Source organism: Mycteria americana, chromosome 22 (genome assembly GCF_035582795.1).
Source record: "Mycteria americana isolate JAX WOST 10 ecotype Jacksonville Zoo and Gardens chromosome 22, USCA_MyAme_1.0, whole genome shotgun sequence".
NCBI lineage: Eukaryota > Metazoa > Chordata > Aves > Ciconiiformes > Ciconiidae > Mycteria > Mycteria americana.
The window spans coordinates 532588-557616 of NC_134386.1; the positions used below are offsets into that span (position 1 = coordinate 532588).

Sequence of the window (25029 nt, forward strand, 5' to 3'; positions counted from 1 at the left end):
CGGGGGCCCGGCGTCGCTGCCCGGCAGCGGGGGAGGGAGGTCGCGGGGCGCGCCGGGGCGGGCGAGCGTCGGGACCGGGCTCCGCCCGCGGAGGGAGGAGACGGACAGGCCCGGCCCCCCCCCGCCCGCGGCACCGGGCCCGGCCCCCGTCGCGGTCCCCGCCGGCCCCGTGGGGCGCGGCCGGATGCCGGGGACCCGCCGCGCGGGGGGCAGGGGCATCCCCCCGGGGACCGGGCTGAACCCCCCGCCAGCCCCCGGGCAGGGCTGCTGGGCGAGGGGCTGCGGCGAGAGGGACGGAGGCGGGAGCCGTACGGCTGCAAAGGGCTTTATTGGCGACGCGGTGGGGCCGAGGCCCCCGGCCGGGACGGGCGCCGCAGGGCCAGGGGTCCGCCCCGCAGCGCGGCTCCCCCGGCGGCCCCGCTCAGGGCCGCTCCCCGCCGGCCTCGCCGCGGCCGAACACGAAGTCGTGCATGGCCCGGACGTACGCCGAGCCGTCGGGGCTGGCCAGCCTCAGGCGCGAGAGCGGGGCGAAGAGCTGGGTGGTGACGCAGCGCAGGGGAGGGCAGGGGGTGCCGATGGCCTCCAGGAACACCTGGCACGGCAGAGGGGTCGGACCCGTCCCCGGCACGGCCGCAGGGCTGGGGCCTCACGGCCGCCCCTGGGCACAGACCCCCTCCAGACCCCTTCGCCCCCACCCCGCAGGGACTGACCTGCAGGACCTCCTCCACCTCCTGGGCCACGTCGTGGAAGAGGCTCTGGCAGTGCCGCAGGTACCGGCGGTAGAGGCCCTGCGTCTCGGCATCCAGGCCCTGCAGCTCGCTGCCCTCGGGGTCCGGGCGCTGCAGCTTGGCCAGGAAGCTGGTGTTGACGGGTCCGCACTCCACCAGCGTCAGGCTGCGGGAGGGAGCGGGGCGGCAGCTCTGAGCCGAGCGCGTGAGCCGCCGCGGTACCCCCTGTCCCGGCATCCCTCCCTCCTGGCGCCTGGGGAACACGAGCGCAGCCCCCCGCGGCGCTGCTGGGACTCACTGGATGTTGAAGGGCTGCAGGACGATGGCCAGGCTCTCGCACAGCCCCTCCAGCGCAAACTTGCTGGCGCAGTACACGGAGTTGAAGGGCAGCCCTGAGGCAGAGCCGCACCCTGAGCGCCGGGTCCCTTCCCTGTGGCTCCCTGTGCCGCAGGGTGCCGGGGGTCCCACCGCAGCAGGGCCAGGTCCCACCTTGTAGCCCCCCGATGCTGCTGGAGACGATGATCCGCCCGGCCCTGTGGCGCTTCATGGTGGGCAGGAACGCCTGGATGGTGCGGACGGCCCCGAAGAGGTTCACATCGAAGACGGTCTTCATGGCTTGGTCGGAGCAGGTCTCCAGGGGGCCCATCAGTCCCACCCCCGCGTTGCAGACTGCCGGGCACAGTGCTGGTGAGCTGGGCACCGCGCCCCCCTGCCCGCTTCCCAGCACCATCGAGGTGCCAGAAGACCGGAGCGTGGTGGTCCTTCCCTGCTGATGGGCCAGCGACCCTGAGCACCCCCAAACCCAGCTCCTGCACCCCTGCCCCGCTGAACAGGTCCCATCCCAGCCCCGGGACTGCCGGCACCTCCCATGATTTGGCATCTGCTCCCAGCGCCCCAGGCAGGGTCGGCGACCCCAGGGAGGTCCCCCCGGCCACCCCGGGGAGGGGAGGGACACTGGGAAGAGCCGTACCCAGCACGTCCAGCCGCTGCCCCTGCACTTGCTGCACGGCGGCTGCCAGCGAGCACGGGTCGGTGACGTCAAGCTGCAGGACCTCCAGCGTGTCGGGGCAGCAGCCCCCCAGGCGCTCCAGCAGCCGCTCGCCCTTGGCCAGGTCGCGCATGGTGGCGTACACTGCAGGAGAGCGCAGCCGCTGGCAGCGGTGCCGCTGAGCTGCCCTGCCGGCACCGGCCCCAGCCCACCCCCGGGCACAAGGCGCTGCCTGGCCTGGCTCAGGAGACCCCCGGGGGTGCCGGTCCCCCCGGCGCAGCGTCACCCCTTTACCTTTGAACCTGCGAGCAGCGTCGGCCGCCAGACGCGCGGCCAGCCCCAGGCCGATGCCCGAGGAGCAGCCCGTGATCAGCACCGTGGTTTTCTCCATGGGCAGGCAGTGCCGGCTGAGGGGGCCGCACCCTTTAAAAGGGCTGGGAGGGGGGTCCCCCCGCCCCATTCATGTTGTGTCTGCCGTCTTATCTCAAGGCCCCTCCACCCGCCTCCCCGCCCGCGCTCGGGGCTCCCTGCGCCTTGATGCTCACGCAGCTGCTGCGATAAAGACGCCACGGAGCCAGGACCCCCCCACGGGAAGAGGGTCTGGGGCACAAGGGGAGCCGCAGCCCTGGGGGTTGGCACCAGCCGGGGCCAGCCCCAGCCGCACCGTGCCGTGCCAGGCACCCCAGCTGCCGGCACGCATCTGGCAGTGAGTTTTTGCTGCTATGCAGGCTCGGGGGCCGAGTGCCGCTCCCCTGCCCCCCGTTTCACACAAGTCCCGTGCTGGGGAGAGGAGATGAACACACACGGGAGAAAAGAGCGCTCAGCATCCAAGCCTTTAATTGCTCCACAGGCTGGCAGCACCACGGCCGGGCTCTGCCTGAGCCCCAGCTGGGGGGGAAAGGCCCAGAAAACCCCGTCCCGGGGAGCACGGCCCCAGCATCACCGCGAAAACTCTGCAAAGCCTCTTTTGATACAAAAGGCACCAAGCGTGGCCGGGGCCGTGCAGCAGCGGGGGCCCCGCAGGCACAGGGGTCCCCAGGGCAGGCAGCCGCCCCATTGCAGGGAGGCCCAGGACCACACCAGGGGCGAGGCGGGTTCCCCGCTTCCCCTTGGGGCAGGGGCTGCTCTGCCCCCCCCACCGCTGCCACCTCCCTGGCTGCTTCTCCGCCATCACCGCCCCCGCCAGCCAGGCAGGGCCCCGCGGCAGGGACACGCGTGCCCTGTCCCTCTGTCCCTCTGCACAGCCCCAGCTCCCGCTGATCTTCCAGCTGCAAGTGCCGGAGCAGCAGCGCCCTTACCCTGGGCCCTCGCCTCCGGGCTCATGCCTGGGGCAGCTCAGCTTTCTGGGGACAGGCTCGGGGCAGCCAGGCAGGGCCGGCAGGGCTGAGCGCAGGGCACGGCGCAGGATGGGTCCCTGGGGCAGAGCCTGTCCCGCGTCTGGCTGCCAGCCCCCCTCGGGGCACGTCCTGCCCACGCGGGAGGAACGGGGGGTCCAGGCTGGCTGGGGGCCACCGGGGCTCTGCGCTTTCATTCCAGCATCGCCGGGACACAGCAGTCAGGCCAGGAACTGCGGGAGCCTGGAGGGGGGAGGGCGCGGGGTCCCTGCCCTCCCTCCCGGGGAAGGCTCCGGAAGCACGGCCCGAAGTCACGCCGGCCCAGCCCGGCTGCGCCGCAGGGCGCTGGGGTAGTATTTGAGGAACAGCTTCCTGGAGATCTCCAGCGTGTCCCCAGCCGGCACGGCCGGGTAGCGCTTCTTGTTGTAGACGAAGCCTCTCTCCACCTGGAAGACAGCCTGGTTGAACTGGTCCTGGTGGAAGGGGCTGCCCGAGTTGAGGCTCTCCACCAGCGCAGAGACAAAGAGGCTCCAGCGCACGCCGTAGTAGTCCAGCACCAGCCCCCCCAGCTGCTTGTTGGCGTAGTCCAGGATGTTCCCGCTGGGCCCCCAGAGCGTCACCTGGTTCCGGGCGTTCAGCTCGTACTGCTCGGCCTCCTGGTCGCTGGTGGCCATGGCACGGGCGCTCTCCAGCCAGCGGCCCAGCAGGAAGAGGCTGTGGCTGGAGAGGAGGCTGTCCAGCTCCGGCAGCAGGTCGTAGACCAGCACGCCGCCGGCCGTCAGCAGCTCCGGCAGCGCGTGGCTCTGGAAGGCCTGGCGGATGCTCAGGTAGTAGTCGCTCACGAGCTGCTGAGCCGCCTGCCGCGTGACGTCCGCCAGGTCGTAGCGGAAGGTGGGGCTGGAGCCCAGCTCCGTGCCGGCACTCAGCAGCAGGCGCCAGGCCTCGTACACGTCGCTGGCGTTGTACCACAGCTCCGTGTCCATGTGCAGGGAGGGCCGGCGCACCAGCGGGCTGCGGTTGTGGTTGACGCAGACCCCGGTGCAGTTGTACACGCTGCGGAGGAGCAGCCGCCAGGCACTGGCCGCAGCGGCATTTGGGGCACCGTAGCGGCGCTCGGCATAGCGGGTCACCCAGCTGGGGAGGTCGAGGGGCTCCTGGCGCCAGCCCAGCTCATTCATCAGCTCGTACACCATGTCGTTCTGCTCGATGCCCTCGGGCACCAGCCCGGTGCCCACCATGGTGGAGTTGGGGAAGCAGCGAGCCGCGAAGGGGCCGTGGTTGATGGCCTCCACGGTGCCAAAGAGGCCGTGATTGCCCCCAAAGTTGTGCAGCATGCACCAGATGAAGGGCTGCCCGTAGAAGGACTCCGTCCACTGGTAGACGGGCTTGGACTCGGCAAAGAGGTCAAGAACAATCATCCTACCGAGGGGCACACCACGCAGCAGGGCCCGCACCTGCGCTGGCTGCCAGAAGTCCGGCTGGTGCTGGAAGAGCCAGCCCTGCATCAGCCACAGCGCCTCGGGGTCGGCTGGGGACAGAGGTGCACGGGGTGAGGCTCCCCTCTGGGCAGGCCCCGCCGGCGCAGCCGCCATGCTCCCAGCAGAGTGGGCGTCCTGGGACGCCCCGGGGCCACCAACTGCCCTTCTTAGAGGGGGCTTTGAGGGTTTGGCACCCACAGCCGCTTCACTCCACCTCAGCCCCTTGGCCCCCAGCTCTCCCTGCCCAGAGCCCCGTGGCCGGGCCAGCACTGCACACTGACCCACCTCCCATCATCGACCTGAAAACGGCGTTGCTGACCCTCGAGAGGTAGGCAGGGTCAGAGGAGAGGGGCGTCATCTCATTGAAGGTGTCGGCGCTATAGATGTGGTCTGTGCCGAACTCCTTGATCAGCTCCTTCAGGAAGAGGGTCCCGATCACCTGGAACATGGGGTCCTCCGGGTCCAGCAGGTAGGTACACGAGTAGGTGCAGTCAAAGTGGCTCCAGCCCCCAAGGCGAGTGGCATTCACACGCGGGAAGACCCTGCACCGGAGGACAGAGACGGGGATCAGGATCAGGACAGGACCGCCACGCCCCTGCGGGGAGAGGGCGGCCCCCCAGGGAAGCCAGCACGGGCACAGGAGGCCGGGAGCTGCGTTGGCCCCAGGAGTGCCCTGTGCAGCTGGCGCTGGCCAGAGGGGGGACCCCAGGCAGGGCCCAGGGCTGCCGTGCCGGGGAGGGAGCTGCAGCCAGGGCTGATCTGCCCTGTGGGGTCCGTGAGCGTGTGGGGCTGCACCTACCGAAGAACCCCCTGGGGCACGTGGCCCGCGAAGGCCGGCAGCACCGTGATCATCCCCAGCGAGCGCATCCTCTCCACGATCCGGTACTGGGAGAGAGAAGGAGGGAGGGAGCGGGAGGAGAGGAGCACCCACCTCCCCACGAGGGGCCCCTGGGTGCTGCTGGAGCCTGGGGAAGGGAGGGGCGGCCCCCGAGCCTCCGTGAGCGCTGTCTCGGCCCCGAGGAGCAGGGCAGGGGGTCGCATGGGTCTGCCCTGGGTGGGCAGGCAGCCCCGGTGCCCCCGGTACCTGCAGGTAAAGCTGTTTGAGGTGCCAGGCCGGTGGCAGCGGCCCTGCCCAGCCGTGGAGGTTCCCCATCCGGTTCCAGGCCAGGAACGCTGGCCCCGTGAAGTATGCGTCGATCTCGGACTGGTTCAGCCCCAGGGAGCGGTACACCTGCGCAGGGCGGTGGAGGCTCAGCCAGCCCCGCGGCCGCCCCGCTGCCCTGCCCGGTCCCGTGGGCCCCGATACTCAACCCGCTGCCAGGCCACCTCCTGCCCCACGAAGGCCAGCGCCAGGTTGATGCCGCTGAGCGCCATCCAGTCGATCTCCCGCTCCCAGCGCGCCCAGTCCCACCAGACGTAGGAGTAGCTCTGGGTGCAGGCGTTCTGGTAGTAGCGGTACCTGGGGGGAGCGGGCGGGCGGCTGAGGCCTGGGCCCCCCCGTTCCCGGCCCCGTTCCCGTTACGTAAGGGCGCCTTGTCCCGGGCTAACGAGGCGTGAGCAGCGCCCGGCCCCGCGCCCGGAGCCCAGCCCGCCCCCGCGGGACGGGACGGCCCCGGCGGGACCCCACGGCCCCGTTACCTGCCGGGGGCGGAGGCGCGGATCTCGGCCCGCAGCCGCGGCAGCGGGTCGGGCAGGCGGAGCTGCGCCCCGGACCAGGAGAGGTGGCAGCCGCAGAAGTCGCGCAGGTAGCGGTACAGGCCGGCGGCCGCCGCCACGCCGCTGGAGCCCGTCACGGCCACGGCCACGGCGGCGCCGGGCGGCGAGCGCAGCCGGTACGTGTCGGGCCCGCCCGCCGCCAGCGCCGCCTCCACCGACAGGGCCACGGCGGCGGCCCGCGGGCCCAGCAGGCGCCGCGCCAGCGCCCGCACCGCCGCCTCCTGCCCCGCGTCCCCCGCGCCCGCCCGCGGCGCCGCCAGCAGCGGCAGCGGCGGCAGCAGCAGCAGCAGCAGCAGTGGCAGCAGTGGCAGGAGCGGCAGTGGCGGCAGCAGCAGCGACAGCCCCCGCCGCGCCGCCATCGCCGCTCCCTGCCCCAGCGCCGCCGCGCTCCGCCAATCCGCGCCGCCGGCCGCGGGGCGGAGCCGCCGGCCGCCAATGGGGAGAGCCAGGTGGGCGGGGTTGGGCGGGGCGGAGCCGGTACGGGGAGCGGGGCGGGGCGGGCGGTGCCGGTTCCGCGGGCGGGTCCCGGCCCCCCGGCCCGGCACCGGGAGCGGGGGGGGCAGGGCCGGTCCTGGCAGCCTGGACGGGCGGGGCTGGGGCCGGAGGCAGGCGCTGCCTGTGCCCCGGGACCACCGCGGTCCCTTCCCCGCCCGCTCTGGGTGCCCGGGCAGGGGCCGGGCCGGGCTGGCGGGGCCGGAGCTGCAGCTCCTGCCTGGGGAAGCGGGGTCCCCCGCGGGGCGCAGGGGCCGGGGCGGGCACCCGTGGCTTCGTATCACGTTTTCCACCCGCGACGGCTCCGCACCCGAGGGGCGAGCCGGGTCGCGGCCGTCCCGGAGCATCCGCCAGCCCGGGGGAGCGGCGCTGCCCGGGTCCGGGCTCCCGGGATCGACCGAGACCGGCTCCGGGGCTGCGCCCACCGGGGCCGGCTCAGCGCCCCCCCCCCCCCCCCCCGGGCCCCCGCAGCCCCCGGGCCGACGCCGCTCCGGTCTGGAGGGGGCGCTGCGAGACCGGGCAGCGGGGGCCGCGCCGGGCTCCGGGGCCGCGGCCGGTGCCGCGGGGCGGGGGGGGAGGCCCGGCTGCCCCCAGCAGCGTCCGGAGCAGCCCGGGACCCTGCCCCGGGGCGCAGGCAGGTGGGTGCTCGGCGCCTCGAGGGGCCCAGCCCTTGCTGCCGGGGGAGGCGGGTGGGCGCAGAGCCCCGGGGAGCCGGGGGAGGAACCCCGAGGGGAGGCTGCGCCCCGGCCCCGCTGCGCACCCGCCGCCGTCGCAGCCAGCAGCTGGTTCGCACCCTGGGGCCCCAGCGCGGGTGCAGCAGGGGCTGCCCCGGCAGCCGGGCCCCGCGCCCGCCCTCCCTCAGCGGCGGCCGGTATCGTGCAGGCGGTGCTGCCCGCTGCGGCGGGGGCTCGGGGCAGCGCCAGGGCAGGGAGAGCGGGCCCCAGCCAGGGAAACGGCGAACGGCAGCGGGAGGGGTCCCGCAGCGCGGCCGGGCCTCCGCACAGAGCTGCTGGGGGGGCACAACCGTGAGCCCCTCCAGGGAGCGGGGGCAGGGGCTTGCCCAGGTTGTGCAGGGTCTCTCTCGGCTCCAGGAGCGCTTCGTGGGCACCTCCCAGGACAGAGCCTGGCCGCGAGGGACAGCCGTGCCACCTCCTTCGGTGCAGAAGGGAAGGACGAGCTCAGGGCTGCTCCACAGCAGGGCCGAGGTTCCCCCCCCACCCCTCCCGGCACAGCCCGCCGAGGGGCCGGGGTCCTGCGCTGCCGGCCAGCAGCGAGGGCTGCCCGTGCGGCCCCAGAGCTGCGAAAGCGGCCAAGCAGAGCCATGGAAACGGGCAGAAATATTGTGATTGCACACGGGAGTGGTGCAAGAGAGCAGGGGAACGGGTGAAAGGGGGGAGCAGCCCCTGGACACAGCTGGCACCGGCAGCAGCGGGGGATCCGTCTCCTCCTCTGAGGGGTGCGGGAGGACGAGGGGCAGGCACCCTCCGGCTGCCGGGGCAGCGCAGGCCGGCTCCTCGCCCTCCCGGAGACATCAGGAGACGGGAAACGCGCGGGGCTGCAACAACCTCAGAAACACAATCGCCAAACCTCCGCAGAAACCTCCCTTCCGCTCCTCCCGCACATGTGGACCCCCCCCCCCGGCAGCTGCAGGCCCTGCAGGAAAGGCCTGAGTAAACACGTCCCTCCCGGGTGGGGAGCGGGTCCCTGCGGCTCGGGGGGGCCGGGAGCAGGGCAGCAGCCCCAAACGGGCAGAGCGTGTTTGCCCCAGTCCCCGTCAAAGGACATCCACAACACCCAGGTTTAATCAAGCCTTAGTTTTTCTTCCTGCATAACTGCTCTTTTCCCTCAGTTAATGGGTTTATCTGGGCAGGCAGGAGACTCCGGGACAAAACGGCCCCTGCTGGGCCCCGGCCGGCCCTTGCTCAGGATGTCAGTCGGGGCTTGATAAGCACAGAGGCATTTCAGCCGAGGCACGGTCACGCCAGTCTCATTTTACAAACCAGCTCTGCCTACCCCATCGCGCTGGCCATCGAGGCGGCAGGATCCCAGGGCAGGAAAGCCAAAGGCCCCAGCTCCCCCCAGGCCGCTTTTCAGGGCTCTGCCCAGCATCAGACAGGGAAGAGGGGCTGCCCCTTCGAAGAGCGCAGGGGAAGCAGAAAAGAGGCCACGCTGCTTGTTGTGCCGTTAGTTTAATTTATACAGTGACTGTCAGCAATGCGTTTCACCTGGGCAGCAGGACTGGTGTCACTGCTCCACCCACAAACAAGTTTTGATTTTGTCTTTCGTTCTGCAAACACCATTGTAAACATACACCCAAGTCTACCTGTAAACACAGCGATTACCCAGAAGCTGCCCACGTGCAGCACAAGGACCCCTGTGCTCCGTGCATGCACCCATTGCAGCGTGCAGTGCACACACCCCTTTCCCACGTAATTTTAAACAGCTCTGCACTGCGTGGCATTTCCTCTTCAATTCCAGGTTACAATAATTCTCATTATCATTCTAATCTGTTCATACACAATACTTCAGATCCACGGTGACAATTAAACACGAGAGTTACACACAGCACTAACACACACCCCACTGCTACATCAAGTTGAGGAGGGCAAGAAATTATTCACATCTTGCACAGGAGAAAAAGCAACAGCTACGCTGGGGAAATACCACTGAGACTCTACTGTCATGGGACTCTTTTGGCAAGACTCAGCCTCTGTTGTCCCTTAAAGGGCTCCTTAGACCCTGAGCGTACGTGACAACACGTCACCGGTACCTCCACCTTTGCAAAAACTGCCTCCGCTGATGCCAAGTCTACACGGGCATTGCCGGGATACGCCTCTAGACTCTGCAGCCTCAGGGCTTTGCCTTTAAACAAGAAACCCAGGAAGTTCCACTGCCAGTGGTCAGTACCTGAGGTGAGGTGACAGTTTGCACCGCAGCTCGTCCCTCCTCCATCTCGCCCCAGGCCACAGCAAGGCAGCCAAGCCCCCTGTGCCCGAGCCTCCTGTTCTCACCCCTGCCTCCAGAAACAAGAGGTGGACTTAGGGCTTTGCCTGGGACACGAGTGTGCAGGTGCACAGTTAAAGGAGCACCTCTTCTCCATGGAACAGCCTTTCTTGCAAGGACAAGGTGTTTCCCCATCACTAGAGCAGAGATCCACCACACGCTTAGCTGAGGCTGAGTCCTACCCCTCCATATTGGCTCCTCCGGTCCCAGCCAGAGTTCAAAGAGCTGAATCCCTGCACGGGATGAGACATTGTTTTTGTCAGATTAAAACACAGCACATGTGGAAGCCCTGGAGGTAGGAGAAGCACGCCCTGGATTGTCAACTGCCCACTGCTCGTAACTTGTTTAATCAGAGACTCATAGGATCCACATGTAAAACTTTCTTAAAAAAACCCTCTTCCCTAGCAGCAAGCTTTGTGCAAGCTGAAGTTGTTATGCCTTTTCTCCATGTGCTTGTATGCCCACTCGGCCATAGCTGCCTTTCTCTCATACGGCCCTGATGAGCCTGCCAGGGAATTCACAACACGAGAAGTACACTATTACACACCAAACTCAGACACTTCATGCACTTAGTATTTTCAGTGGTAAACTTCAGGAATGAAAAGTTTCTTTGATCCAGTGTCACTCATTACCCGAGAATGTCAAAGCTTTTGGCTTTGAAACGCCATGGTAACACTCGAGGGTTCTGCAATAAGTTATTTTCACTATGGGAGGATTACATGCAACTCAGACACATGGGAGAGGGCTAGCCATAAACACACGACGTTTAACGCTGCTTGAGCGCGGGGATCTTTAATCGTCAAACCTCCCCTCACGGATGATATCAAAGGAGAAAGGGAGAAACTTGAATCCAGTGCCAGTGTAGAACTTGTTCTGGAACTCAATCCTGCAAGAGGGAAGAGTATGCGTTCATTAAAAAGTCAGCTCTCAGATACGAGTTAGCAATTAGCAAGAACTCCATTAAAAGTATGATTATTAACTATAAAAAAATAAAGCTTTAAAGAGAAAAAGTGGTATCACAATGCAGCCTATCTATTGGCACAAACCCCACATTTTTGTTTGGTGTTTCTGGAGTGGAGCAGAAGAGAATTGTCCAGGTACTTCGATCCCACCTCCACGGGCAATAAAAGGGCAACGAATATAGGATGAACTCCCTAACTGTGGTATCACTTAGAAGCGCACAGCATTTCCTATAAGACCTCATTACTAAAGTTCACATTTTAGTTAGAACAAACCTCAATCGCGTGATGCTGCGCTCAGACTTCCTCCATCAGCTACTGCTGTTTATTTACTTACGCATATTTGGTTTATCCCACATGACTACTTCTGCTGAGCTAGAGATGTGCCTGTTGTCTCCAGCTGAACATTAACTTAGCCTTGTTTGCCTGCTTCCCCTAATAAACTCAGTTTAAAAAAAGAATTATTCTAGAGAACTGTCCAATGGTCAGCAACAGCCAAATCGGGAACGAAAAAAATAATCCCATGATTCAGAGTAAAAACAAGCACAGTGTTTCATGAGCCTCATGAGAAACACTTTCCATTGCGTGGTCCACTAAAAAACCCGAAGTCTCTGTAGGAATCAAGTAACAGCAAATTGTAGAGCGATTTAACACAATTCAGGAGAATTATTTTTCTGAAGCACAAAGAGGTAGACTTTTATTATTTTTTTCCAGATCAGGAATCATGGTAAACTCTAAAGCTGCTGGCATTGCAGCTGGCAAAAAGTGACTTCCCAACAGAGCTCAGGAGGGAAACTCTCAGGAAAGCAGCTTTCTGCTGGTATCTTCTGCTGCCTGTTCATGCAGATACACAGACTTCCCTGCAGAGGAATCCCCAGGATGAGCAGGATTTTCCGTGTGGGAGGAAGGGCTCCTTGCCAACATGCTCCAGTTTTTCAGGAACCCTGATAATCTTCATAAGTATCCTGTGACTAAGTAACTATTCTGTAAGCAAAGGGAAATAAGAGGCAGAGGGTTGGGTATCTGAGTCACACAGAACCCACTGTAAATGAAATTTTAACCCTGATGATTAAGTGTTCCAGCTGGCCCTGACAACTGAAAGCTCCTTTTGGACACACTCAGTTACAACTGGCCACAACTGGATGCCTGCAGCTCGAGGAGAGGCTGTTGTAAGGTGAAAAAACTAGTGAAAAAGTTTATTTAACCAAATATCATGGCTTAAATGTTCTGTGTGTTTTTTCTGCAATTGCCTACAGAAACACCCAGACTCCAAGGTCCTTTTTTGGTATGACACACTGCTGTTTCCAGGATCACTGGCTGTCGTGTACCAGCTCTATTGCTAAACTTTGCACTGTGTCTCTCTCTCATCAGTGATGAAGTTCTGCAAAATAATTTACTAGACAGTTAGCACTGCACTGTAAATAAACAGTCTAGAAAGCTTTCTGGCAGTCACCATTAAAGAACACCCACTCTTCAGCTTTTTTGCATTAATAATTAGCTTAAGTGTTTGTTGGACTGTAGTTATGTGGATTTTCCAACCCAACAGAGTCACAGAGTACCCACACTGTCTGGAAAACTAGGCAGCTCACAGTCCCGTGGGAAGCAACCGCGAAGGCAGTTGTTGAACAGGAACCCTAACTTTCATTTAGTACAAGCACAAATTCCTACTCGGTATTTGTGTTCTTAAAGGCGTGTGCCAATGCCCGGGGTCGGCTGCGATTGAGAGACCACCTCGAAGAGGGTAGCCTACAGCACACCTTACAGTCAGAAAGCGACTGAGGTGTTTGTGTAGAGATTGTTGTAGCTACTCTTCCCCAAAAAGGGCAGCAGTTTCATATGTGGCACCGTGGGTCATTCTGTCCTGCGCTTACAGGAGACTGCCTTTTAGAGCAGCAGCGTGCTCTTACGGTCGCACTAAAGACAAGCTCTGGCTCATGACCTTTACAAAGAAAAATAAAATTCTGGCAAGCGGGTGGGGAGCTGGGCTTCACCACTCCCACTGCCGCCCACTGGATGGGGAGCGGGATGCAACTCCAGCACGCCCACGCCTCTCGGAGAGCAGCACCCCTTGGGTGGCAGCGGGCCCGGAGCTCTGCCCAGGCAGAGGAGGGTCTGCCTTCCATTCTCAGTTTACAGCCGAGAACAGCCGTCCACGAAGCGCCACATAATTGCTGCTTTTTATTTATTCTGCACAGTTGTTTGACGTTGACCACATTTGTTGTGTTTGAAATCTATTTTGGTGTCCCGGCGCAGACCCGCAGCACTCTCCAACTTTGCCATTCAGAACAAAACAGACATCGCGTGAGCTCCTCGCCTTCAGCTGCCCCTAATGCTGCGTGGCTGAAAGCACCGCTTCGGATCCGTTTCACTGCCTCCAAGGGGCTGAGCTCATTCTGGGGATGTTTATGGATCAGTGGCAAACAGCTCAGGCAACCCACAATAAAGAAAAATCACATTTATATCTGCCTCAAGTACGGCCACAATGAAGCGCACACACGCTGATGCTACCCCTGAGAGAGAGAACAGACTGAAACCTTTCGCAAGAGCAGATGAACACAGTTCTCTGTGTTTGCCAAACCTATACTCATGTGTGGCTGGGACCCGTGGTCTCCACACTGATGGACACGGACTGAGGGGTGGGAGACTGGCTGAGACACACATGTGGGTAACCAGAGCCAAGTCTGAACAATGTGGTTCGACCGCTCCAAACTCTGGAACTGAATCCCCTACATCACAATGCGCATTTAGCGCCAATCTCTCTCCTACAGAGCAATACAAACCCCACTCTTCACTGCTCCGAATTAATCTGATTTGCTTTGCATTGTGCCTCCTGCTATCCATGCTTTCTAGCCATGGCCTGGTCTTGGGACATATTCTAGGGAGAATAGCTTCCAGTTCCAAATCGGGCCTAAAACTGAGCCTAAAATACTGCTTTACACAGGAAAACAGCTCCACTGAAACTAATTCCTGCATCAGCCCATGATGTTTGGACCGTACTTTGAATCCAGTTACAAACTTCTCCTTTTGTGCAAAGTCTGTATTTGCTCACATTAGAAGAGCTAACTAGCTTAAAAAAAGGTAAGCTCTTTAAGCATTCACGTCAAACTACATTACTGAAAAGCAAATAGAAAGGTAAAATATTTCAGAACAGTGATGCTACAGTAAAAGCAGTTAAGAGCACAACACAGGGTATGGCTCAGACAGCTACCGAGCTCCAGCAGACCTCCAATACACATGCCTGCAATCTTGGCAGCACTCAGAGTGCTTCTTCCACCCCAGAACGCCCCAGAAAAACCCAGCCTGCTGAAAGAATGCATACTTTCTGAAAAAGCATGAAATACATCTTCCTCATTTGGGACTGATAGGCAGAGCACATGGAACAATCTGTGCTTTTTCTCCGCACCAGTAAGACACATGCTAAATTCCTCCTCCTTTCCAGGAAGGCTGAACCACCCACACCTTCAGAATTCCTGGTAGGTGACTCTTCTCCCACAGCCAGAAAATCCAATCTGCTCCTCCCAGGACAGCTATATTTGACCCCCCCATCCCTCCTTCTAAAAAGGGAACACCTACCACTGGAAACATCTGATTTCGCATTAGAAGCAAAAAGGAATGTTAACAGTATGTTCTTTTGAACAACTGCAGGTGCCTTCCTCTCCAGTGTGATAACGAAAATCCAACAAACCCAAAATAATTTCAGCAGATTATTTGCAGTCTGAAATATTGCCTTAAACTTGCTTTTCAGGCCCTAAACTGGAACAGATTTTCTCTTAGACAATGTAGATTAAAGTTTTACAACTTTGAAACATATGTGTAGGGAAAATACGACTTCATTAAGAGCTTCAGTTCCACAGCTCCCCAGCAAGCGCCCTGCACCAGTCTGCACAGCACCAGTGATCCATGTGCTTACTGCTTGCTACTGCTCAGCTGGGTTTCTCTGTTTGCTTGCCATTTCAGTGACATGCATCTTCCCTGGACACATTTCTGGACAATTTTTTAATCACCCTTTAGAGATAGCCTGGCAATGTGAAAAGCTCTTGGCTGAACTGCAGCCTCCAGTTCACACTTGTTCCAGGTGCTCTGTGAGTGGCATCCATACGTGCAGTTTGTGGTTATTAACACAAGACAGGTATCTCCAGAAAAACATGCTTTCTTATCTTTCTTAGCCCATCCCTTTGGGTAAAAATAAAACACAGAGCCTGCCAAGAAGAAAAGCCGTTCAGAACTGTTCATCTGCTATTGCTCAGAAATGTACCACGCAGCACTGCAGTCCAGAGAAGCAAGACTCTGAAAATCCACTAATTCACAAGCAATTGCAGACCAGAAACGCCACATATGGAGTTAAGAGTGCTGCTTACTCTCAGCTCTTCTTGCCTGCTAGCAATAATGCCAGGCAGGGTTTGCAGAGCTCCTTCTTTCACACTGATGCAATGGCGTAGTACAGTGACAGCAGGATGAGGAAACACCAGCCAGTCAGCAAGAAGTTCTCAAGTAACTGGTATGAAGGTTTCTAGGCTGGATGCCAGGAAAAACAGAAGCACCATCCAGCAGCCATTTTCAGCAGCGGCCCCCCCACGGGCTCCCTCAGCACAAGATGGCTACACCTCTGAATCCCTGGGTGAAGCTCGACTCACTTGAGCTACAAAGACCCAGGCACTCCAGGACCCTCCAGTCTGCACCCTGCAAGCTGCCAGAGGGCAAAAGGAGAGGGCAAAAGGACAAAAGTTTTCCTTCCCCAGAAGCAGGGGAAGAGTGCAAAAAGGCTGATTTTTTTTTTTTTTAAAGGCACTGGCTTCCTTTTTTCACTTACAGAACTACTTTTAAAAGAAGTGCTCACAACCTTTTCCTGCCATTTAAGCAAGCTAGAATATTTCTTGTGAACTTCATGGGACTTCACTTGCTTCTCCTGACCTACCAGGAAATAAACCACCTTAAGAGATGGCAGCAACCAGGACTGTCCAGAGGAGAGGTATAGACATACTCTCCTACGCTTTAAGCTGAAGAGAACTCTAGGCGAGCAAAACCCATTCCCACGTTGCTCCTTTGATCCCACCAGTGCACTAACCAGAGAACGTGAAGTGGAACAATGAGCGCTCTTAAATACGGATTAGAGAAAGCTCTTGAACACTTTCCATACTTGGGTGCAGAGAAAGCGATAAGCAATCTAGTGAGTAATTCCTTCTTGTTTACTGGCTGTCTGCATACACAGGAGCTTAAGAATCACAGGAAAGGGGCTAAAAGCATCAGCCAATAAGCAAGACCAGCAAGAAATGGTGACTATTCCACAGCCCCCCAAAGGGCAGAAGGCAAAGCTGCCCCTGTTCAGAGCGAGGTCTTATGAAGACGAGCAAGACCACGTGAAGGAAACTGTAGTCAGTAGCTATTGCACACTAAGGAAAACAAACATTAGAACCAGGCAGCAGACCAAAGGCAAAGAGAACAAAAAAGTCTTACTGAAAGCCACAAGCACGCTCATCTATCTAGCACAGCCTTCCCATCCCACTGCTGACAAAGCTTCAGTCTAACTGATTTTTAAGCAGAGATCAGTCACTCTCCACAATTTCCAAGCAACATTTATGCATACAATCAGGAGAGAGTGGTGTATCACTAGAAACAAGACTGAAATCTCTGACCCTTTTGAAGACTTTCGGCTGTCAGAGCACATCTGCTGTAGGACATTTAGATGTTTAGGTAGATTTGTGGTACTCCAACACTTCTGAACATTGCTGATCTTGGCTCAGTATTATTCAATACCCTGATTTAGCTTTCCTGTGTAAGGGTCAATACAATTTTCTAGAAGATGGCATTTCTGCATAGTCCAGGTGACGCCAATTTTCTTGCTATGAAGAGCTTTGAAGTTTCTGCATGTTCCAGTAACTCACCAGTGCAAGCGAAGAGCATGGAGAAAAGCAGACAGCCCCTCCATGACCAGGAGAATTGCTACTGTCAGGGTAGCGAAAGCAGCAAATATGAAGAAGAGGCCAAAGCCTCCACCCAGACTCCTCACGCTGAGGCCAATGTGGATCACCATGGTCCAGAGCACCTCCGAGAGCTCTGCCAGGAGAAAGGGGAGAAGAGAGCTCATTTCAGAAGATTCAGCAAGAATGGAAGGTTGTTACAGTTTACTTATAAAGCAAAAGCTAAAGTCAAGCAAACTCCCGCTACAATGAGTTGGGAAACTTAAGAGGGACAACAGCTTTTGCAGCTAAGTACGTCAGGACATTGCCTCCAGCTGTCGCACAGTGCAGGGCAGAGTCCTTGCTCAGCAGCTCTTTGCTTTACTCAGTGCTTTCAACTCCATCCCTCCCTTCTAGATCCAGACAGCTTTTAGCAGAATGCTATGCAAGTAGACACTGGTGTTTAGACTTAATTAGTCCCAGCTAATGCACACACAGCTCGCTCCTTCTCCAGAAGTGCTTGACAGTTGAGCTCCGGGGAGGCTACGTGCATTCCTGCCTTTCACCTGCGCCTGCCCAGGGTGATCAGACACACGGATCCAAACCTCCATTCCATAAGGAATACTCACGTGCATGGGCTAAGCTGAGAGCCCAGAGCCTCAAGTAGGATGCAGTGTTTGAAATGCACCCCAGGCAATATTCAATGGTGTGGATAGCCTGGTACACCACAGTATCGCCAAAGTCAAACTGCAAGGAGAACACAGAAAATTAAGAGAGCTGCGAGCCTCGCAAACAGCAAGGGTTGGCTGAGCAGGGAAAACGAGCACGCTACCTGGTGCTATTACCAAGGACATCGTGTTTGAAGTTAGACACTGACACTGTCTTCTCCTGGTTTAGCATGCCAGTTTTATAAATGAAAAATGAATTCTCTTGTCTTGCTAGGTTTTGTAGACTGACAGTTCACTGCTGCAGCTTGAGTATTATTGTTTTCACATTCTATCGTATGAAAGTAAGATATTTCAAATTCAGCCATGAACTTTGCCAGGAAAAGACTGTTCAGCAACAACATGGTATTCCTATGAATTCACTGGTAGACTGTATGTACCTCTATGAAAAAGAAGACAGTATTCCAAGCCGATACTGCATATGTACCTTTGCTACAGGATCAACAAGAACATCTTGCAAGACACGAGCTTGCCCTTTTTGAAAGCAAAAATAATGCACAAAGCAATCTTGAAAAAGTCACGTCTGTGCACATTCATTGGCAAAATCTCTGTGTCTTGGTAATTCTTTGAAATAATAAAAGAAGAACTTATAAGGAAGTCTGACATGTAGGACAGTTTCTTATTTTGCAGCTTGGGAAAGCATTTCCTACATTTTGGATTTAATCCATGCTTCAGAAACTGCTCATATTTAAGTTAAGTGAACACAATGTTTTAAATACATCAAGTGACTAATGCTCTAAGCATGCACAGAAAGCTATTTATATTCTTATTTCTCCCCTAGTATATCCAGGGCAATAAATATTTCAAACAATTAAGTTAAATTAGCTGTCAAAAGCCTAATTCTTTCTCCACAGAATGTGAACTGCAAAGTTCTTTAATAAAGCCTGCCCCAGTGAACAGTACCACCTCCCAACACGCATGGCAAGTCAGTGTGCAGTAAATGGAATGTGATAAATATTTAAACAATGACAATTTACAGCCACGTGCAACTGCTGGAGACAGTTACCACTATGCTAGGGAGTGGGAGAATCAGCAGGATTGCTATGGCACAGTATTTGTAGTTTTACACATTTTTCAAAGGTTTAGCGGTATATAGAATTAACAGGTACACCAGCACACTGTTCCCACGGCCTCCTCAATTCTAGATGGACCTATGCATAATAGATCTCCGAGCAAAACCACTTTCAGCACAATTTACAACAGCATGATTGTTGTGAAGCTATTCTAATTTCGTGGCATTTATATTTTTTTGTAATAAAATTGGTTACCCGATAGTGCCGAAACCTACAGTCAATCCTGTATGAGTATTCCTAAAAAAATGTTTCTTTAATACTCATACCTGTTACAAGTGTTTATGAATGAGCAGTTTCTCAGAACAGAGCTTCTCTCTTACAGAAAGATATTGGTTAGTTAAGTTGTTGAACTGTATGAAACTGGTCTGGTTTTGCTGTATTTGCTGACTGGCAACAATCAGTATCATCCTTAAAACTGCAGATAGTTTGGGGGGAAAAAAAAAAAAAAAAATCTTTAAATAGTTTGTTGCAGTGCAGAATTACCAAAGACACAATATAAGGCAAACAAGACTTCTTCAGAAGTTTAAAAGCAAAAACTTTTCAGTTTCAGACTTCCAGCTTAACAGCTTTCCAGGTAAGCTAAGAAAGATCTGCGGACAGGGGATAAGACAAACAGACTGTATAGATGAAGTAATTAAAGGTCTGTTAATGGGCATGTATGTGTATGAAGAATTAAAAAAATGGCCTGTAACATGTAAATAGCTAGATCTTTTGGAAAACAAGATGTCGTGACATAACGTGTTTAATTCAGCATGTGTTTGACACCAATGGGAAATGGTCCAGATGCACGTGAACGCAAAGCTGGCTGTAGTCTTACCACCTCATCCTCTGTAGGCTTGAAAACATAAGTTTACATTTAGTGCAGTGTCTTGATCACAACATTAATCATGAACACATTCAATAATTCCCTCCTAAACACGACACAGTAAAGCAGTAACACGTCGCATACACTACAGAGGCAAGACCCCCCTGGAGAATTGTTAAGAGGCATCAGAATTACTCCCAAACTACATAAGATCGACTCCTTTTTCTTCTCTACCAGAGGTAAGGCAAAGCGATTAATATTACCCCCAACAGTCAAGATGAATATATAAGCAAGATTTCACTGCTGCAGAAATACAGCCCTTGGGTTTTGGCTGACGCTGGAGAAGCAGGTAGCACAAATGCACTGCGCTTCAGCCAGAGCGTAAGCTGCACACCGTGCAGGGACTGTGCAGCTCTCACTGTGTAGCCCATAAGATGATGGTTCTTTGTAATGGGGACAAACAGAGCCATATTTCTGTTAATATGCAAATTATACTGCTTTTTCTGGAGTCCTGGGAATAATCAAGAGATAGTCTGTATGAAAACTGCTATGAAAACACTTCACTGAAAGTGTTGCTATTAAACAGCTTAGAAATCAGTGAATACGGTTAAAACACTAGCACATTCTGCTACCAAGTGTGTTGCCCTGAGAGTGAGGATGGTTGGTCAGGTGCTCACCTCTTCCCCCTCCTCGGAATGGGTAGATAGCTGGTCATGTTGAATGATCTCAGCATCCTCCTCCGTTGGTCCATTGCCCACCCGGATCCCACCAAAGTTGTGCGTTCCCTAACACATGCAGAAAAAGAAAGAGCAAAGTATTGTTTGTGTTTTACTGCAAGAGCGCATGTTTCTTAACGACTCCACGTGCAGCAGCAGCTCACAGAAGAAAACAAAATATTAAGGCCCAGGTTAAGCCAGCTGTACAATTCTATTTCCCAGCTTGGATGGGAAAGATGCTGATTCCTGCTAGGCCTGGGAAAAAAAAGTCTGTCCGAATGAATAATTGATACATTTCTACAAAGTAATTGCAACCCTAAGTAAAATAAAAGGCACATCTCTCAAGAGGACGTTTGCTGGCACCGACGTGCAACAGACCAACGTTTTGCCCAGCAGCGGTTGGACAAGCACTGAAACACCACTGCTGCTGTAAATGAAACGAGTCACACAGTGGCAGCTCAAAGCAGAATGGACTGACGAATATACATACACACACTCGCTCCCCGCCGAGGTCAGGCATACTAACACCACACATGGGAAATCAGACTTCTCCTTACTTGGAAACTATGTTGTGCAAACAGTCCCTTTTATAGACATTTGTTCTGACATTCAGCATCTGACCCTCAGCTGTAATTCCATCGCACTCCAAACGGAAAAGAAAAATCTACAAACTGAGTTGAAACTTTAACAGAGTCAGGGTTCCTCACTTGACGACTGCAATCATTGCACAGTTAATATCTGATTTATGGCAGGCTTCCTCCTCCGTACCATCCTACCACCAAGAAAGGATGCACAAACCTGCTGATCAGCTGACAGCGCCCTCGGTCAGAGCTTTTATGCCTCGCAAATGCATGTTGGACAATGAAGGCGTAGCTTGCACATGACTATCTTTGGATTTCTGTTCAGCAAGCAGCTCTGAGCACCGTACAGCAGGATTTCTATCTCCCTCCAGATGCTCCAAAGACAGAAAATGCTCATGACTGATCCGAAGGACTATAAATTAAGACCTGTGCGTCTGACCCACCTAGAGAGGCAAACTGAAATGCCACAAGTGGAAAGAAAAGCCCTGCATTCAGCTTTAGCACTGTACTGGGGTCATCTGTGACATGGAATGTGAACAGGCTAACTCGACACATTAAGACTTCAGAAGTTTCGGGATGACTGTGCAAACCAAGGAGGCTTAAGATCCCGTGACCTGTCCGCTTTCACAGCACATCGGTCTGGCATACCAGCGGAATGGCTGCTTGATGTTCTTCTAACTCATTTGTTCTTAGAAGCCTACTTTTATTTCAGACTGAACTATAAATTTGTCTGAAATACCAGATGTGAATTAAAGATTTTGTTGGGTTTCTAAAAACAAACTAGGTAGATGTTTATGCTTTGAAAATAGAAATAAAATGAAAAAAAAATTATAAGTAAGACTAAGTAAGTAGGATTTTCAGCATCCTTGAAACATTACAAGTTACTGAGGACTAATATCAGTATCCTATTTATGTATTTCTAGCCTGTGTGAATTTGCACTTTTGCAGCTTTTACCTCACATTCGACTTATATCCGTTCCCTGTAAACTATCCAATCTAAACACAGCTCCAAAAGCTCTAATCGTTTACTTTATACTTCTAACAACACCTCATACAAAGACCTTCCCTCACAGCTTCTTGTATTGAGATGCACTTAATACGCTGGATGGATTATGCACAAAAGATCCATTTTAATTTCTGACATTTCCGTGAGGCTATTTAAAATGTCATGATAGAAACACTGGCCAACAGCTAAGTGCCTCAAAGTGCCTTTGACACGTGGAAGCGCACAATGTGCTTCACATAGTTTGTGAGATTTAAGCTTCCTAGTTAGGCAGCATTCACAACCAAAACCAAGTTGAAATATGCAGTACTGGGGAAGAGACAAAGTTCTGGGAGCTGCTGCAATCTTCGCTCCACTAGAAAAGCTTTAGCAGTAAAGGGCTGTCTGTAGGTTTAGACACAAATAAGTAGAAAAAAACCACTACTGAGAGGCTTATTTGTGCACAACCATTTTATAGTAGGTTCAAGTCTAAATGTCTACAAGGGCACAGGTGTCAAAAATCCAGTAATTACCAATAGGAAGTTGTTGGGAGGCCATCACATAAACATAATGTTTGGGAACACAAAATGCAAACAGAAATGCTTCACTGAGAAGAATCCTAATCTATCTTAAACAAATACGCAAGAAAAGGAAAAAAGGGGAACTTAACCTGGGGGGATGTGGTAGCAAGGTATTCTTGTGCTGCTCGGCAGGTTTTGATTTCAGCAGCACTCCTGCAAAGAAGTGTCTCTGCATTCTGTGCAGACATAACTATTATCCTTCAGCCTGGTAGTTCTTCCAGAATGTATCAATTTTGCTGAACTTTCCTCTTTCCAAGAGAAAGTGTTTTTCACCCTAAAGGTGCAGTTGTCATTCCCTTATGAAATTCAGATACATTCCATGCTCTCTTGATAATTAGATAGAAAGCCAACTCCCATCTTTAAATCCATCAGGTGATTTTTAAATCCACTCACTGTTGCAGCCGCTGCTGCCTCTAGTGCCTGCTCGTTCGGGACTGTGCTGACTTGGGCCTCCACGGGTTGCCCTTCCTGATAGTGAATGGAAGAAAAGAAAGGGAGGAGGAAGAAAACAAAAAGAGAAAGGGAGACGAATGGAGGGGACATGGGAGGATGAAAGATGGTCAGAGAAGGGAGAGGGAGTGTCTTTAACTGAACTGATCTTTGACTCGCTTAACATCCTAAAAGCTGTCTGCCATACATGCAGGGAGAATTTTCAAGTATCCTCAGTGCACGTGTGCCAGGTTCCTGCATTTTATATAAAGATACTTTACAGTACAGTTGGAAACCTAGAGAGCACCCCAGAAGACAACCTCTCACAAAATGACTGCGTAAGTCTATTTTTTTCCTTTTAATTGTTATTTTTTACCATCCAAACTGCTTTAACAAAGATGACTGATAAGTCTGCCAGCCAATTAAGCTTACATCTCTGCTTTTACCTTGTCAGTCTAGCAAGGGCACGGAAGTGCATCCAGCAACTAGTAAGACAGCGTTCCTAAACCAGATGACAAAGCCCAAGCCAGATACATTGTTTTTATCATTACCAACATAGACGGTTTTTAAAAGCAGATTTGATGCTGGATCCAGATCTGAGAAGCAGGCAGGCAATACTTTGTCTCCAGTAAAACCCACCTGCCTTTATGCCTAGGAATATGCAAAAACGTTTTACAGGTCACAATGCAGTGTGAACCTACGTATCCAAGATCAAGATGGAGAACATAGCTTTTCAACCGTAATTAGTTTTCATATTGAAAATATATGAGGTAGTCACCCACCAAGTGCTTTCTCCTCAAATACTGATGGCGAAGGACCAGGGGTTTAGCTACCAGCATCCATGGCACACACAGTAACGCCACCACCACAAGGAAACACTGGAGCCCTTGCTGTAAAAGAAACAAGTCTGAGATGATTTAGTGGCAGTCCATGCTCAAACACACACACAAAACCTAGCAAGAGGTCTTATGCAACACCGAACGACTGAATTCCCAGAGCACGTGGACGCTTCACTCTCTCTCTCCTCCTGGAACAGCAAGATGTGCTGTACTTAATGCCTGCTTGCAGCTGCCCCATCTGACTGTACACAGCATGTAATGCTGACACTGGTTTAGATTAAGGAAAAATCCGAAAGATTCTGCAGGGAATGACAGTTTGGCAGATGTCCGACAGTGCTGGGATGAAATGGTGTTAGTGTCTTAGCTAAGCTTAGAGGCACCACACTGCAGATGCAGGACAATATTCCTTATCACTTTCCATTACTAGTCTGGATCCAAATGTTCTGGAGCCACAGTTGACTTAGGTTCAGACTGATACAAATTCCTGGTGTAGGGATTATTCCTTCCTTCAACATTACAGTGTCAGGCTTTGGAAATGATGCCACATTTCCTCTATCACAGAGAAAAATAGTTTCACACTTCATTTCACAATTATTATAAGGTCAATGAAAGACTAGTATCATGAAACATCTCTGGTCCTATTCTAGCAAGAGCACGCACCTGCCCTTTATAAAGCATCTTATTACTGGTATCACTATAGGAGAACAGAAACATGTTGATAAAATGTATTAAAAGGCTTGGTGCATCCTTTGACGTGTGAGCATCGTAGGCTGTCCATTTGTAGAAAATGAGAATAACAAGGTATCCAAACAATGATGACATGAAAATAATTTCTGGAATAAATCCAAGGTATATGTTCAGTGGCTTCTTAAAATAGCTACAGAAAAAAAAAGGAGAGTTTAAAATTACATTTGGTTAGCACTAGACATATGCAGGGCAGAAACTTTTAATGAGACCGCGAAGAGTATCTTTGGAACAAAACTGCAGGGGCTCAGCATTTCAACAATAGCTGGGACTTAAACACAGTACTACCTGACATGCATAGCTCTACATGGGCAGACAGAAACAACTGTACTGCACCCTTCAATCAGAAGTTAAAGTCTTGATAGGCTCCTGCATCTTAAACTAATACACACATGACACCCAAAGAAGTTCCCTCCTCCCCCCCCCCCCCCCCCCCCCAAGAAAAACAGAGCAAAGCACTTACATGTGATTGAGAAGACTCAACGTGACACCAAAGAGCATGTGGATAATGCCAAGAATCACAGACATTTTCATCTTAAACGAATTGAGGAAGGCCAGCTTATTGCTGGCAATATTCCAAATCTGTGAAAAACAACAGTGTCAGCCAAACACTGAGTAAAAGAAAAACAGAGGAGAATGAAAACGTTCACTTTAAGCTAAACAGTATTAACCATCCAGGAAGTATTAGGCTGTAAGAGTAGGTTTTTTTAAAGATGTTTGTCACACGGATATCTTTTGGGGAAATGAGCAGACAACTTCTTCTGCTAGGAACACGGTCTTACAGCAACTGATCCCACCATCAGAGCAGGAATCAAACCTTGCTTGTTTTTACGGTAGGCAAAAGTTAGAGGAAAAAGGGGGCTGCATCCTTGACAGAAAAAAATATGATTATCCATTTAAATGAACAATTACACACAGTTCTGATTTTCTGCACTTCCTCTTTAACATGGACACACGCA

At 54.2% G+C, this 25029-nt stretch overlaps 3 protein-coding genes across 5 annotated transcripts in view; all 3 read right to left on the reverse strand.

Moving 5' to 3' along the window:
- Window positions 1-13: 13 nt before the first annotated feature.
- Window positions 14-2107, reverse strand: HSD17B1 (hydroxysteroid 17-beta dehydrogenase 1). The gene is made up of 6 exons (XM_075522941.1): window positions 2011-2107; window positions 1699-1860; window positions 1218-1397; window positions 1027-1120; window positions 711-894; window positions 14-592 (listed from the first exon to the last, which is right to left on the reverse strand). The coding sequence occupies exons 1-6, from the start codon at window positions 2105-2107 to the stop codon at window positions 422-424; spliced, it is 888 nt and encodes a 295-aa protein (XP_075379056.1). The 3' UTR covers window positions 14-421.
- Window positions 2108-2533: 426 nt separating this feature from the next.
- Window positions 2534-6640, reverse strand: NAGLU (N-acetyl-alpha-glucosaminidase). The gene is made up of 6 exons (XM_075523015.1): window positions 6167-6640; window positions 5840-5987; window positions 5613-5759; window positions 5328-5413; window positions 4814-5070; window positions 2534-4578 (listed from the first exon to the last, which is right to left on the reverse strand). The coding sequence occupies exons 1-6, from the start codon at window positions 6601-6603 to the stop codon at window positions 3362-3364; spliced, it is 2292 nt and encodes a 763-aa protein (XP_075379130.1). The 5' UTR covers window positions 6604-6640; the 3' UTR covers window positions 2534-3361.
- Window positions 6641-8909: 2269 nt separating this feature from the next.
- ATP6V0A1 (ATPase H+ transporting V0 subunit a1) overlaps window positions 8910-25029 on the reverse strand; it is a 30939-nt gene continuing 14819 nt past the window's right edge. For 2 of the 3 annotated variants that reach the window (XM_075522671.1, XM_075522670.1), the window contains exons 15-21: window positions 24534-24652; window positions 23987-24203; window positions 23270-23377; window positions 19876-19983; window positions 17225-17342; window positions 16581-16752; window positions 8910-10625 (exon numbers count right to left, since the gene is read on the reverse strand). In XM_075522671.1, the coding sequence (XP_075378786.1) occupies window positions 10532-10625; window positions 16581-16752; window positions 17225-17342; window positions 19876-19983; window positions 23270-23377; window positions 23987-24203; window positions 24534-24652 (936 nt within the window). In that variant the 3' untranslated portion in view covers window positions 8910-10531. Of the gene's footprint in view, window positions 10626-16580; window positions 16753-17224; window positions 17343-19875; window positions 19984-22451; window positions 22527-23269; window positions 23378-23986; window positions 24204-24533; window positions 24653-25029 lie in introns of all 3 variants that reach the window. The other variant, XM_075522672.1, reaches the window with a different exon arrangement.